The sequence below is a fragment of the Callionymus lyra genome, chromosome 15 (assembly GCF_982586985.1).
Source record: "Callionymus lyra chromosome 15, fCalLyr1.hap1.1, whole genome shotgun sequence".
Taxonomy (NCBI): domain Eukaryota; kingdom Metazoa; phylum Chordata; class Actinopteri; order Syngnathiformes; family Callionymidae; genus Callionymus; species Callionymus lyra.
Window position 1 is genome coordinate 9094909 of NC_141832.1, and position 14785 is coordinate 9109693.

General features: G+C 39.4%; 1 protein-coding gene across 1 annotated transcript; it reads left to right on the top strand.

Moving 5' to 3' along the window:
• Positions 1 to 1003: 1003 nt before the first annotated feature.
• On the top strand, positions 1004 to 14081 carry ldlra (low density lipoprotein receptor a). Its single transcript, XM_087808738.1, has 17 exons — positions 1004 to 1117; positions 4928 to 5053; positions 5127 to 5249; positions 5326 to 5706; positions 5769 to 5891; positions 6876 to 6998; positions 7073 to 7192; positions 7902 to 8027; positions 8104 to 8275; positions 8367 to 8594; positions 8654 to 8772; positions 8856 to 8995; positions 9891 to 10032; positions 10102 to 10245; positions 11105 to 11425; positions 11491 to 11654; positions 12939 to 14081. The coding sequence occupies exons 1-17, from the start codon at positions 1060 to 1062 to the stop codon at positions 12993 to 12995; spliced, it is 2667 nt and encodes an 888-aa protein (XP_087664864.1). The 5' UTR covers positions 1004 to 1059; the 3' UTR covers positions 12996 to 14081.
• Positions 14082 to 14785: the final 704 nt, after the last annotated feature.

Consider the following 14785-nt stretch of genomic DNA (forward strand, 5'->3'; position numbering starts at 1 on the left):
CTACTACAGAACTTATTTTCCCTTAAAAAAATACAAATCGACTTCAAAACTTTTCCCGCTTAAGTCAATAATTAAAATAAATACTTAGAAAAAGTCTTTAACTTCAATCAAATAAAACAATAACATTTAAGATTATTAAGACACAAATTTCCTACCCAAAATATTTAATTAAAAAAAAATATTACGTTAATTATGGAATACACTTTTTTTTGTTTTAACTATTACAAATGTTTTGTACAAAAAATGTTTTATACAAAAAATAATTAAATAATAAAGAAACAAATCTACCTTGATAGACTTTTTGGTCGGCCTTTGTTTTTGTTTTTCCGGACTAAAGAGCTATGACATCATCAATTTCAAAAAGTTTGACCCAGATTTTAAAAAAGTTCCATCGACTAAAAAAACACCTATAAAATAACTTTTTTAGATGCTCCTCAATGAGGAGCTACGTGCTAACATGATGTTAGCATGTAGCTTCTGTGCTAAACTAGATAAGTTTTCATTCCACCCATTTTGTTTATCCAGTTTTTTTTATAACAATTCATTCTCGACATTCCCGGTCCGACTCTTCCGATCTGTCGGCCCTTCAGAAAATAACTTGTCGGGCCAGATTTAGTTTGATTTATATTTACATTAGGCTACTATAAACAAAAAATTTAAAATGGCGGTTGATGTCAGTGTCACGTGACCCTCGTCCAACTCTCGGATGACGCAACGTCATCAAGAATCAACGTATTTTTCACTTTAAGGATCAAAAACTCTCGGATTTAACTTGTTTTCTTCTTCCAAACGTTCGTGCGTCGCTCGGTTGGATGTTCAAGTTCACGGTCGATGACGCGCCATCATCTCGTGCACGCCCACGATTGTTGCGGTCGCGCGCCCCAGAAATCACACCACTCCTGGCCCCGCCCCCCCCTCCTCGCCGGGCCCCGCCCACCTGCTCTGACCACATTGAAATGGACCTGGTTTTTGTTGCCAAACATTACAGTTTTGGACTCAGCGGAACCAGCAGCATCTCTCGCGGAGATTCTTCCTCCGGGTTTTTGGTTCTGGATAAAGATGGAAAAAAAGATTCACGCGTCTGTGGCGCTTCTCGTCATCTGTGCGCTTCACACACGTGAGTTTAATAACATTATTATTATTAATGTGTCAGTTAGAAGTGTGTGTGTGTGTCGTGGGGGGTCGTCAGGGGGACGCGAATGTAGGTCAAATCCAACCCGGACTGAACTTGGGAGTTTCGATCCGTCGGTGCAGGTGAAACAAAAATCAATTAAATAAATAAATACATTTTAAAACAAAATAAACTAAAAAATCTTTTGTATCGTTCATTGAATCGCGCGCTGGTTGATCAGCCAATCAGATTTGAGCGATGGGGAAACTGTCAAGCGGCATTAAAAGAAAAAAAAAATGAAAACGAAAATAATAATTAAATATTTATTAGGTATTCATGTTTTATTTAAAAAAGACGGAGAGGGGAAACCCTTCCTCCCTCCTCCTCCCTTCTTTTTTTATTTTTTTTTTTCTTCAGCAGTCATCGTCAGACCTGTTCCCGGTGCCGGTTCTGGGAATGGTTGTGAAACATGTTGGAACCAGTTGACCAGTTCCAAACCAGTTATTGGCATCTGCGCAGACGCAGAAGCGACCTGCTCGGTCCGTCTCTGCCGGGAAATGAAAGATGATGAAATCAAAATCAGGAGTTAAAAAAAAAAAAATCTAAATACGCTTTAATAATCCCTTTTTATTTATTTCTTTAAATAGAAAAAAATTGAAAAGCTGTTATATATATTAAAATGTTCAATTTTTTCTTCTATTTAACTCTTTAAACGGATAATTATTCAATGTAACTTTTATAAAAAAAACAACATATATTTCCCCAATATAAACTCTTGATTTCGATGTACTTTATAAGGAGGTTCACCAAACTTTATGTTATAGTATAATAATAAAAATCTTTGAAGCTACAATTTTACAACCAACGGTCGGACAAACAACTTCCTCGTAGCCAGGCTGATATAAAGGGTTAATAAACTTGCAAAAAGACTTTTAACTGAGTTTCTCATGAAGGTAGATTTGTTTCTTTATAATTACATTTTTTGGTTAAAATCAATCAATTCACTTTTAAACTTCAATTAAAAATTATTATTATTATTATTTTCGGCCTCTTATGCTCTCAGAGATGCTATGCTAATGTTTAGCTGCTAACATGTAGCTGCAGAATATAGATGTATTAGTTTAGTCTCTTGAATCAATCTTTTTAAAGTAACAACATCACCTTAAAATAAAAATATATCAATATTTTCATTTATATTCTTCCTCTTTTACTCTAACAGATGCTAAGCTAACCTGTAGCTGCAAAATAAAGAGGTATATATTTAGTCTCTTGATGCTAAGCTAAAATGTAGCTGCAAAATAAAGAGGTATATGTTTAGTCTCTTGATGCTTAGCTAACATGTAGCTGCTAACATGTAGCTGCACAATAAAGAGGTATATATTTAGTCTCTTGATGCTAAGCTAAAATGTAGCTGCAAAATAAAGAGGTATATGTTTAGTCTCTTGATGCTTAGCTAACATGTAGCTGCTAACATGTAGCTGCACAATAAAGAGGTATATATTTAGTCTCTTGATGCTAAGCTAAAATGTAGCTGCAAAATAGAGAGGTATATATTTAGTCTCTTGATGCTAAGCTAAAATGTAGCTGCAAAATAGAGAGGTATATATTTAGTCTCTTGATGCTAAGCTAAAATGTAGCTGCCAAATGAAGAGGTATATGTTTAGCCTCTTGATACTAAGCTAACGTGTAGCTGCTAACATGTACTGTAGCTGCACAATAAAGAGGTATATGTTTAATCTCTTGATGCTAAGCTAACATGTAGCTGCTACACAAAGTAAACATGCAGCAGTGAAAACAAAATAAATTGTTCTACTCTAACTAACTACTCTAATCAAAACTAAATGTGTGATTTTTCTATCTTGAGTGTTTTTTGTCTTCATAAAAGCCCAGAAGACTCAGAGGAAATGTAAAGATCAAAATATTGACAATAATAACTTGCGGTAAATATTTGTGGATGTTTAACGTCTGACGTCGTCGGTCAACTGTGACGCTGCAGTCGAACGATGGCGTGTTTGGACTCTTGTGACTCTGGGTCGAGTAAATAGTTCAGACGTCGAGACACGTTTGAACTTTGTTTGTTTGGTCTCTGAGAGATTTGAAGTCCAGACGAATGTTGTTTTAACCTGAGCCTAGTTTTAATGATGAAGAGTCCACTGAGGGCTACTTCCTCACCTTCCTTCCTCTCCCTCACCTTTCTTCCTCTTCTATACCTTTCTTCTTCCTCACCTTCCTTCCTCTCCCTCACCTTTCTTCCTCTTCTATACCTTTCTTCTTCCTCACCTTCCTTCCTCTCCCTCACCTTTCTTCCTCTTCTATACCTTTCTTCTTCCTCACCTTCCTTCCTCTCCCTCACCTTTCTTCCTCTTCTATACCTTTCTTCTTCCTCACCTTCCTTCCTCTCCCTCACCTTCCTTCCTCTTCTATACTTTTCTTCTTCCTCACCTTCCTTCCTCTCCCTCACCTTTCTTCCTCTTCTATACCTTTCTTCTTCCTCACCTTCCTTCCTCTCCCTCACCTTTCTTCTTCCTCACCTTCCTTCCTCTCTCTCACCTTTCTTCCTCGTTTACACCTTTCTTCTTCCTCACTTTCCTTCCTCTCCCTCACCTTTCTTCCTCTTCTATACCTTTCTTCTTCCTCACCTTCCTTCCTCTCCCTCACCTTCCTTCCTCTTCTACACTTTTCTTCTTCCTCACCTTCCTTCCTTCCTCTCCCTCACCTTCCTTCCTCTTCTACACCTTTCTTCTTCTTCTTTTACTTGACTTCCTCTTCTACACTTTTCTTCTTCTCCCCCACTTACCCTTCTTTTCCTCACCTTACTTTTTCAATTCCTTATCTAATATTCTTCTTTCTTCTTGCATCACTTGCATCCCTCTTCCTCAACTAAATTTTCCTGCCCAACTTTTCTTCTTCACCTTCTTTCCTCTCCCCCACTTTTCTTTATTCACCTTCCTTTCTCTCCCCCCCACCCCCCCCGCCTCTTATCTCCTCTCTTACCTGCATTGCTCTTCCTCACCTTAAACCAGCTTCTGTCACCAAAAACCTGAGTCGACCTTAAATCCTGTTTCATAAACTGTTGATTCTCGGTCGTCGCTGCTCCACTGGACTGAGGGTCAAACCTCATCGTCGCCGCGGCAACACGTGTTTCAGTGTTGGGTCATGTGTTTTTGACTGTTTCGAGGTCCACTAGATTTATCACCGTCCAGTTGTCCCACCGCGAGTGAGGTCCGCACGTGAAGCTGCCGGACGAAGAAAAACAAACTCACATCCAAACTTGTTGAATACATGACAAGTTTAGAGTTAAATACACTTTAATGGGATTTAACTTTACACTTATGTTAAAAACAATTATTGAAAACATTTATTTAAACTTGCAAACTCAACATTGCGTATGAGGTCCCATCCCTTTTAACAACCCTCTTAGTTACGATGACTTAAAACTGTAGAGTAATGCTTTGCCGCCCAGTCAACCGACAACGCAATTGATGTCACTTTTTGACACATATCAATTAAATACAGTATTGTAGCAACAATAGAGATATAACACAAGGGATACCACGTTTGTTTTTGCACCTTCAGGACACCCTGACCCGGAGATAACACAAGGGATACCTCAAACACATTTTTTTTCGGGTCACCCTGACCCTGAGAATGTGAAGAAAGAGTTGACGCGATAATTATTGTCCGCCACTAAGTTCTGTTGTTGTGTTTAAGTTGATTTGCCGTTTAAATAAATCATCTGCTCTTAGACAACGAGCTTCAAAGTACTCGACGGTTGACTCTTGGCTCAGCTCTTTTCTTGCCGTCCCGTGTCCACAGATGCCCTGATGACCTGCGGGGTCAAACAGTTCCAGTGCGGCAACGGCAAGTGCATCACGCTGCGGTGGGTTTGCGACGGAACGGACGACTGCGGCGACGGCACCGACGAACTCCCCGCCACGTGCAGTAAGTTCCTCGCTCGACCATTCTAGGAACGCGCCTGGATTCTTCCCGTGTTCACCTCTCGTTTTCGTCGCAGTGGCAAGAACCTGCGCCCCGTCCGAGTTCAGCTGCTCGGACCGCCTGAACCAGTGCGTGCCGGGCTCGTGGCGCTGCGACGGGAAAGCCGACTGTGAGAACGGCGCCGACGAGGACAAGTGCAGTAAGTGACCCTCCGACCTTTCCAGGGTGTCCCTCTCAAGGAAGGGTAGGTATTCATCCGTGTCTTTATCGTGCAGCGCCTAAATCCTGCACGGAGCGCGAGTTCCGCTGCAGCAACGGCCAGTGCGTGTCGCTGTCCTTCAAGTGCGACGACGACGCCGACTGCGACGACGGCAGCGACGAGGTGTCGTGTCCGGCCGTCACCTGCAGCTCCGCCTCCTTCCAGTGCAACAACACCGTCTGCATCCCGGGCCTGTGGGCCTGTGACGGCGACGCCGACTGCTCCGACGGCTCCGACGAGTGGCCGCGGAAGTGCGGGTCGGGAAGGACCACGCCCGGGGTCACGCACCGCTGCTCCTCGCTGGAGTTCCGCTGCGGCAGCGGCGAGTGCATCCACGGCAGCTGGAGGTGCGACGGCGGCGCCGACTGCCAGGACCGATCGGACGAAGACGACTGCGGTACGAGTTTCTACTGCTCCGAATATCTTGAGAGTCTCTAATGAGAAAGCGTTGACCTGCAGCTAAAGCCACGTGCGGTCCAGACGAGTTCCAGTGCGGCGACGGTTCCTGCGTCCATGGAAGCCTGCAGTGCAACCGGCAGTACGACTGCAGGGACATGAGCGACGAGTTCGGCTGCGTGAACGGTAAATAATTTTGGGTATAATATAATATAAATCTGTGGAAGTCGGTGGCATCAGAATATTTATGGTTTAATTTAACATTTTAAAGGTTGAAATTTTAATTTTTTTTCATTCAAATCTTGTTTTTTTCAATACTGATTTTTTTATATTTTTTTAATCATTTAATTTAATATTTTTTTTATATTTAAAGGTTGAATTTTTTTAGGAAATTATGTTTTTTTTAAGGCATTCAATTATATATTTTAAATAATTGAATTCAACCATTAGTTTATTTTGAAGTGGAACGAATTAATTTGAGTATTGAATGATTTTAAAGGTTGGAACTTTACATTTTTAAATTAAAATCTCGTTTTATTAAATATTGATTTTTTTTTATTTACTTATTTTTACAATTAATTCAATATTTTTTTGATTTTATGGTTGAATTTGTTTTTTTTCAAATAATTGAATGAAATAATTTGTTTATGGAATGATTTTAAATGTTGAAACTTTAATTCTTTATTCATTAAAATCTTGGTTTTTTTAAATACTGATTTTAATTTATTTTTCTTTAATCATTTAATTTAATATTTTTTTTATATTTAAAGGTTGAATTTGTTTTTGTCAAATAATTGAATAATTTGTGTATTGAATCGTTGGATTTCATCTTTAAAATTAAAATCTTGTTTTTTAAGCATTAAACATTTTTTTTATATATTTAAAGGGTGAATGTAATTCTTTAAATATTTACTTATTATTTTTACACATTGAGTTTTATATAATAATTCCAATAAATCACAAATTAATTTGCTGAATTAAAAAAAAAAGATTATTTATAGTTTTTTAATTCAATATAAAAATGTGACGATGTAAACGCACTATTATACCAACATTTTTATATCGAATTTAAAAGGCTACAAATAAAAAAAATCAATTAAAAACATGTATTTTCCAATTTGTTTGTGTGTGTCATGGTGAAGTAACACAAGTGTGCGTCCGTGTGTGTAGTCAGCCTGTGCGACGAGCCGAACAGATTCAAGTGCGGCAGCGGCGAGTGCATCAGCATGCAGCAGGTGTGCGACCGACGCAAGGACTGCAGGGACTGGTCCGACGAGCCTCTGAGGGAGTGCGGTGAGTCCCGAGTCTTCGTCGTCTTAAGTCGTCTTAAGTCGAAGCTCTCGACTCACACCGTCGTTCTTCTTCAGGCTTCAACGAGTGTCTCTTCGGCAACGGCGGCTGCTCTCACACCTGCATGGACCTCAAGCTGGGCTACAAGTGCCTCTGCCCGGCTGGATACACCCTCGTCAACCAGAAGCAGTGTGAAGGTGAGGGAGGTCCTTGGAATATATCAGTATAAAAATCATGTCGAAGGAAAACATGTGCGAAGGTGAACGACCTCCACCAATGCATATGTATAAATGGAAGTCACCTTGACCCAGAGACAACACAAGGGATACCTCAAACACATTTGTTTTTGGGCCTTCGGGTCACCCTGACCCTGAGATAACACAAGGGATACCTCAAACACATTTGTTTTCAGTCTTATGGGTCACCTTGACTCTGAGATTACACAAGGGATACCTCAAACACATTTGTTTTCAGGGCCTTCAGGTCACCCTGACCCTGAGATAACGCAAGGGATACCTCAAACACATTTGTTTTTGGGCCTTCGGGTCACCCTGACCCTGAGATAACACAAGGGATACCTCAAACACATTTGTTTTCAGTCTTATGGGTCACCTTGACTCTGAGATAACACAAGGGATACCTCAAACACATTTGTTTTCAGACCTATGGGTCACCTTGACTCTGAGATTACACAAGGAATACCTCAAACACATTTGTTTTCAGGGCCTTCAGGTCACCCTGACCCTGAGATAACGCAAGGGATACCTCAAACACATTTGTTTTCGGGCCTTCGGGTCACCCTGACCCTGAGGCAACACAATATTTTAGCACTGATATTCCTCTGCTGTCGTGACTCATAAAAATGTTTAAAACAGTCCAAAGTAAAGCTTCTCAACTTGTGTCCAGACGTGGACGAGTGCGCGAACCCCGACACCTGCAGTCAGATCTGCATCAACCAGGTGGGCGGCTACAAGTGCGAGTGCGAGGAGGGGTACCAGGTGGATCCGGCCACCAAGACCTGCAAAGCCACCGGTAAACACCAGCTGCTGGTCTCCCTTTAACCCCCGAAATCCCAGACGCTCACCTCGCTCTGAACCCGTCGTCTCAGGAACCATCGCGTACCTGTTCTTCACCAACCGCCACGAGGTCCGCAAGATGACCCTGGACAAGAGCGAGTACACCCGGGTCATCCCGCGCCTGAAGAACGCCGTGGCGCTGGACATCAACATGGCCGCCAAGGAGATCTACTGGTCCGACATCTCCCAGAAGAAGATCTACAAGTACGGACTTAACTAACTTAACTATACTTCCCACTCTGGTTTGGGGATGTCTCGCGAGGCTACAGACTCTAATGTGTTCTCTTGGGTTCAGAACCGGGATGGTCTCGGCCGAGGACGCGACCCGCCACACCACGCTCGTGGGCGAAGACATCGAGGCGCCCGAAGGCATCGCCGTGGACTGGATCCACGGGAACCTGTACTGGACCGACAGCGTCCGCAGCACCGTGTCGGTGGTCTCGGCCGACGGCGCCCGCAGGAAGACCCTCTTCCAGCGGGACGTCAACAAACCCAGAGCCATCGTGGTGGACCCGCACAACAAGTGAGTCCGACGACCCCTTGGTTCCGAAACCGGTTACTGACCCGCCTCTGACGTCTCAGCTTCCTGTACTGGACCGACTGGGGGACCCCGGCCAAGATCGAGAAGGGGGGTCTGAACGGAGTGGACCGCATCGCCCTGGTCACGGACAACATCGAGTGGCCCAACGGCATCACCCTGGGTGAGTCTTCATGCGAGTCCACGTCGTGAGGACCCGTTCTTGACGGACCTGTTCTCCGCCTCCTCCCCGCTCCCCCGACGCAGACCTGCTGAACCAGCGGCTCTACTGGGTCGACTCCAAACTCCACACCCTGTCCAGTATCGACGTGCAGGGCGGCGGGCGGCGGACCCTCATCGTGGACCAGGACAAGCTGAGTCACCCGCTGGGTCTGACCGTGTTCGAGGTCAGTTTTTGTTTTTTATTAAAACTTATTAGATCATTTTTTCAAAAGTTTATCGTTTCAAATGTTTTTATCCTTTTTTTTTCCAATAATTTCTGTAATAAAAATATTTGAATACTTAAAAGAAATGTTTTTACACGTAGATCTTGATATTCTATTTACAATAATTCAAAAATACATTTTCTAAATTCAATATTTTTTCATTTGTAGTCTTTTTAATTCAATATAAAAATGTTATAATAGTTTCACCAGACATTACCAACAGATCACAGAGCTGCTTGATCAGATCTTTACCATTTCTTCAGGTTTTATTCATGTTGTTTTTAATATTTTTAAATAATTGTATTCAATCATATTTATTTTTAAAGGTTTAAATATTTTTCTGAATAATTAGAAATATTTTAAATACATTTTTTTAATGTTTTTTTTCATATATTTTGATATTCCATTTATAATAATTAAAAAATAAAATGTCTAAATTCAATATTTTTTAAATAATATTTTTAAAATTCAATATAAATATGTTGTTTTCTTAGGCATGTTTTTTTGGAATATTTGAATTCAATTATTTGTATATATAAAAGTTAATTTGTTTTATTATTTATTGTATTTAAAAAATATAAATCTTATATATTTAATTTAAATGGCTATGAATAAAAATATATAGATTTAAATTTATTTATTTTTGTATGTATTTTTGGAATTAGAATATCAAATTATGTGTGAAAATATATTTTTTTAAATTACATTCAACATGTATTTCTATCTTATATTTAATAAATTATTGAATAAACTAAAAACATTAAACACTAAAGTTAAGTTTCAACATTTCAAAAGTTAAATTCAACAACAACTGATAATAATAACTGATAATAATCCAAACAAACTCTGGTCTCAGGAGCGCGTCTTCTGGACGGACGTGGGCAGCAACGCCATCTTGAGCGCCAACAGGTTGACGGGCGATGACATCACGGCGCTGGCCGAGCACCTGTCGTCCCCCGAGGACGTGGTCCTGTACCACAACCTGAAGCAGCCCAGCGGTGAGAGTCCGGACCCCCATGACGCACTTCCTGTTCGCCGCCCTCTGACCCTTGCTTGTCGTCACCCAGGTTGGGACTGGTGCCGCGTGGCCAACAGAGGCTGTGAGTTCATGTGCCTGGCGGCGCCTCAGGTGGGCAGACACCCCCCGAAGTACACCTGCGTGTGCCCGGATCACATGACCCTGGCCCTGGACCGGAGGACTTGTGTAGCAGGTGAGTCTTATTTTGAAAGGTTGTACGGAAGTATATCAACAGGATATTGAAGGGTTGAATTTAACATTTTTAAGATTTTTGATATTGTTTTAAAAATAATTGAATTTATATATATATATATATATATATATATATATATATATATATATATATATTTGTTTTAATTTAAATTGTTTTTCAATTCAATACATTGTATAATAAAAGGTTGAAATCGTTTTTAGTCGTTTAATTCAAAACTTTTTTTTACACATAGAGTTTTCTATTCTTATTCCAATAATTAAAAACAATTTCATGTTTTTTTCATTCTTAGCCTTCAAAATGTAATATTAATTTATGTTTAGCACCAAAAGTTACTTCATCGAACTTTCAGCCAATCATGAGATGCTCTAGTGATCATGTGACTGTTCGATCAAGTAGCTCGGTGCTCTACTGGTATTGTCTGGTATTGACTCTCTATTACACCAACATTTTTAATTTGAACTATAAAAATATTGCATTTAGAATATTTATTTTTGAATTGTTGGAATAAGAATATCAAACTCTATGTGTAAAAAAATCATCCATTAATTTTGAAAATATTTGCATTTTTAAATTAAACAATTAAAAACACAACACATTTGACCTTTTATTGTAAAATATATTGATATAAATTATGCAAGAAACTATTTAAAAAAATCAATTCAATATATAAAAAATGGAATTAAATTGTGCAAAAATATTTCATGTTTAATAAACAACAACATTTTATCAAAAATAATTCAAAAATTGAAATGTAAAATTCAACTATTAAATATTCTGACGCTGATATACTTTCATGTCGAGTTAAAAACAGTCCATTGATGAAGTTTGTTGTCGTCAGTCGGGTCAGAACACCCCGAGACCGAGCAGCCCCACGTCCAGGTCATCGACCCCCCTCATCCTCACGTGGTTCCGGCCCGGACCACGCCCGAAGCCCACGTCGCTCCCACGACTCCCTCTCCGGATCCTGGCTCCACCTCCAGACCTCCGGTCAGAACCACCAGGCCGGACCCGAAGACCACGACCGCCCCGGCCGTGAGACCCTCCACTGGGACCACGTCAAGTCCAGCTGCTGTCACAGAGAAGACCCGCGAGAGTCACCAGGTCGTCGCCAAGTCGGCCGCCGGCGCCCCCGTGGCCCTGTACATCGTGGTCCCCCTGGGTGAGTTAGACCCTGCTGCAGCCGTCACTCGTACGTCTCCTCTAAACGCATCCTCTCGTCCTCAGCCGTGGTTTGTGCCGCCGTCATAGTTGGCGTGCTGATGTGGAGGAACTACAGGCTGAAGAACACCAACACCATTCACTTCGACAACCCCGTCTACCAGAAGACCACCGAGGACCAGGTCCACATCTGGAGGAGCAACAGCACCGACGGCTTCTTGTACCCCAAAGTAAGTCGCGTGTTAGCGACGTTAGCTTGTCTCTGCTTATACGCCAGACATGGACAAAGTGAGGCACATATGACCCTTAGACTGTATTCATGGGATCCTCATGAGGTCAAAGGTCATTCAGAAACTGACCATTATATTTGTTTTTATATATTTTATTCATTACTAGTCTCTAAATATGACTCATTTTTTGGGGGGACTTTTTTCCTCCACTTTTAGCACCAAGTATGTACTTTTTTGAGTATTGTTTTGATTGTTTAAGCGCTTTGTGACCCTGGTCTCGAAAAGCGCTATATAAATAAATATTACTTACTTACTTACTTACTTTTTTGCTATTAAATGGAGATAGATTTGTTTCATGTTTTATTTATTTTTTTAATAAAAAGTTGCTTCAGTCAAAATGAATATTCTCCATAAAAAAAGTTTCTTTAATCAAGAAATATTTTACATTTTATATATATTTATATTTTATTTAAAAAGGGTGTGAACACTTTTTTTTTATTATTGTAATTGTTTTTTTTCTTTAAAGTTCTATTTTTGTCTTCTGATCATATAATAATAATAATAACAATAATGACATAATAATAATAATGTTTTTATTCAAAGGTGCCTTTATGGACACTATTTAAAAACGTTTTTTTAATTAATATATTCCCAAAAGTTGTTTTTAATAATTTAAGAAAGTTTTCTTCGTTTTATTTTTAATTAGAAAATATAGAAACCAAAAAAATCTACCATCATATTTAATATGCAATGAATATACAAAAATAATAATAAAGAAAAGTACTTTTAAATCGGTTAAAAAAAGGTCAAACAACATACAATAGAGTAATAATTTTAGCTTGATTGGATTTTATAATTTTATCTTAATGCCCCCTTGTTTTTTTATTGTCATTATTTATTACTTATGTTGTACTTTATATTCTACCTCCATTAAGAATCATCCGTACAACGCTTGTCTTTTTAAAGTAAAAATATCAAGTTTAGCTTTTAAACAAATTAGCCTTGTTAGCATCTCCCAGTTAGCCACATTAGCACTGGAGTAACATTAGCATAATAGCTTTTTAAAGTGTAAAGTTAAATGAAATATAACAGAAGGATGAATCATTTAATTTATTTGTGTCTATTATTATATTATATTTATATATATATATAGACACAAAAAATATTTCTGTCCACTTGTGTCCATAATGCCTTTGTTTCATGTCTGTTGTCACTGCAAGTCCCACAATGCACTGCAGCAGCTGAAGCTCTCGGACCTAAACATATTCCCCTGTTTTTTTCCAGAGACAAGCGGTGAGTCTGGACGAAGAGACCGACAATCTGGCTTTCACGGAAAACTGACAAAAACTGAGCCAAACTGAGCGACGGAGACGATCCAACCCTGAAGAAGCTGCTCTATGTTTATTGTTTACCTCACGAGACGTGAAGAACTTTTAACTCACAATCATCACCGCGAGTTTCAGCGACTTGTTCTTCCGTCACGACGCGTCCGGAAGGAAAGAACAACCGTAGATAATAGTGGAAGGTACACAGTGACGTTTTGCACTATTTCTCACTTATTTTTTAAGTCATTCACTTAAGAATATTTAGTCACGACTCAGTTAAGACGTCGGTCGTGATGCGCAAAAGACAAATTATTTAGTAAAAGCCTTGATGTTTCAGAGACAATCAAACCACTTTAGTGGTGGAAATAATTCACAATATTTTGAACATGATGCTTCAAAAGCAAATGGTGTGTAATCCACACAAAAAGCGTTGATTATTTGCAAGATAAATGAATATAAAGCTGCGTGAACATGATCACCAGCTCAGTATGATCGATCTTCAGATGATTCACATTTAATCTCAAACTTTTAAAAAGAGGAAAAAAACAAGTGTTGAGTTTTAGTGTTTCTCAGACAGGACTCTGGAGTGTGTGTGTGAATGTATCTCTGAGCCAGTAGAACCAGTGTGACCTCAGAACCTTCCTAAAGGAATGTCTCCTTCTAAAAAGGAGGCCCCCAATTTTTTTTTTTTTCCTCCTGAATACCCTTTTTTTTTTTTTTTTTTTTCTTCCTCCCTCCCCAAAAAAGAGAAGCTGTACATTCCTGAGAGACAGTTTAGCTTTGAAGGCGTCACGTGTGGCCGACAGAGCTGCGCCGGGAACCCGTGACACGTGATCATTTACATTCTCTCCGAGGGGGGATTAGAACCTCCGCCCTCCTTCCAGATGTGCCACATCATGGTCTCTGCACGTCTTCGTTGCCTTCCGTTCACATCCTGGTGCAGCTCGAAAACCTGCTTGTTTACAGTCACACGCCGCGTTCGTGACGGACAGAAGCAGTTTTCTCGTCCAGCTGTACATACTGACAATGGTACTAATAGTAGTTCTGTGTACATACCTTGTTCATAAATGTATATATTTGTTCACAATGTTGTTGTTTTTTGGTAATGAGCGTTTTTACAGATGTTTTCTGTACATAAATACATTTTTATATTTATTGTGAAATCGTCTTTTTTTTCTTACAAAAAAATCAACAAAAAGTGTTTGTCGTGGATTGTGTAGTCGATGAAGTATATAATGGAGTATATTCGAGGTACTCAAAACGTTTGAAACACACGTCAACAAATGACCAAATGTATTGACACTAATACATTTTTATATTTATTGTGAAATCGTCTTTTTTCTTACACAAAAACAACAAAAAGTGTGTCGTGGATTGTGTAGTCGATGAAGTATACAGTATAATGGAGTATATTCAAGGTACTAAAAACGTTTGAAACACACGTCAACAAATGTATTGACACTAATACATTTTTATATTTATTGTGAAATCGTCTTTTTTCTTACAAAAAAACAACAAAAAGTGTTTGTCGTGGATTGTGTAGTCGATGAAGTAAATAATGGAGTATATTCGAGGTACTAAAAACGTTTGAAACACCCGTCAACAAATGACCAAATGTATCGATACGCCGACGACACCCTACACTCTCAAGTATAGTCTTCACAAGAATATCGTTCTCTATGAAGATGCTAATGGTTAAGGTAATATAATAAACTGGGATTATTGATTATGCGTTGATTACCAATACTACTTTAATACTTTTATTAATTAAAGAACTTCCTGCGTATTTGAAACATTGGATCTATT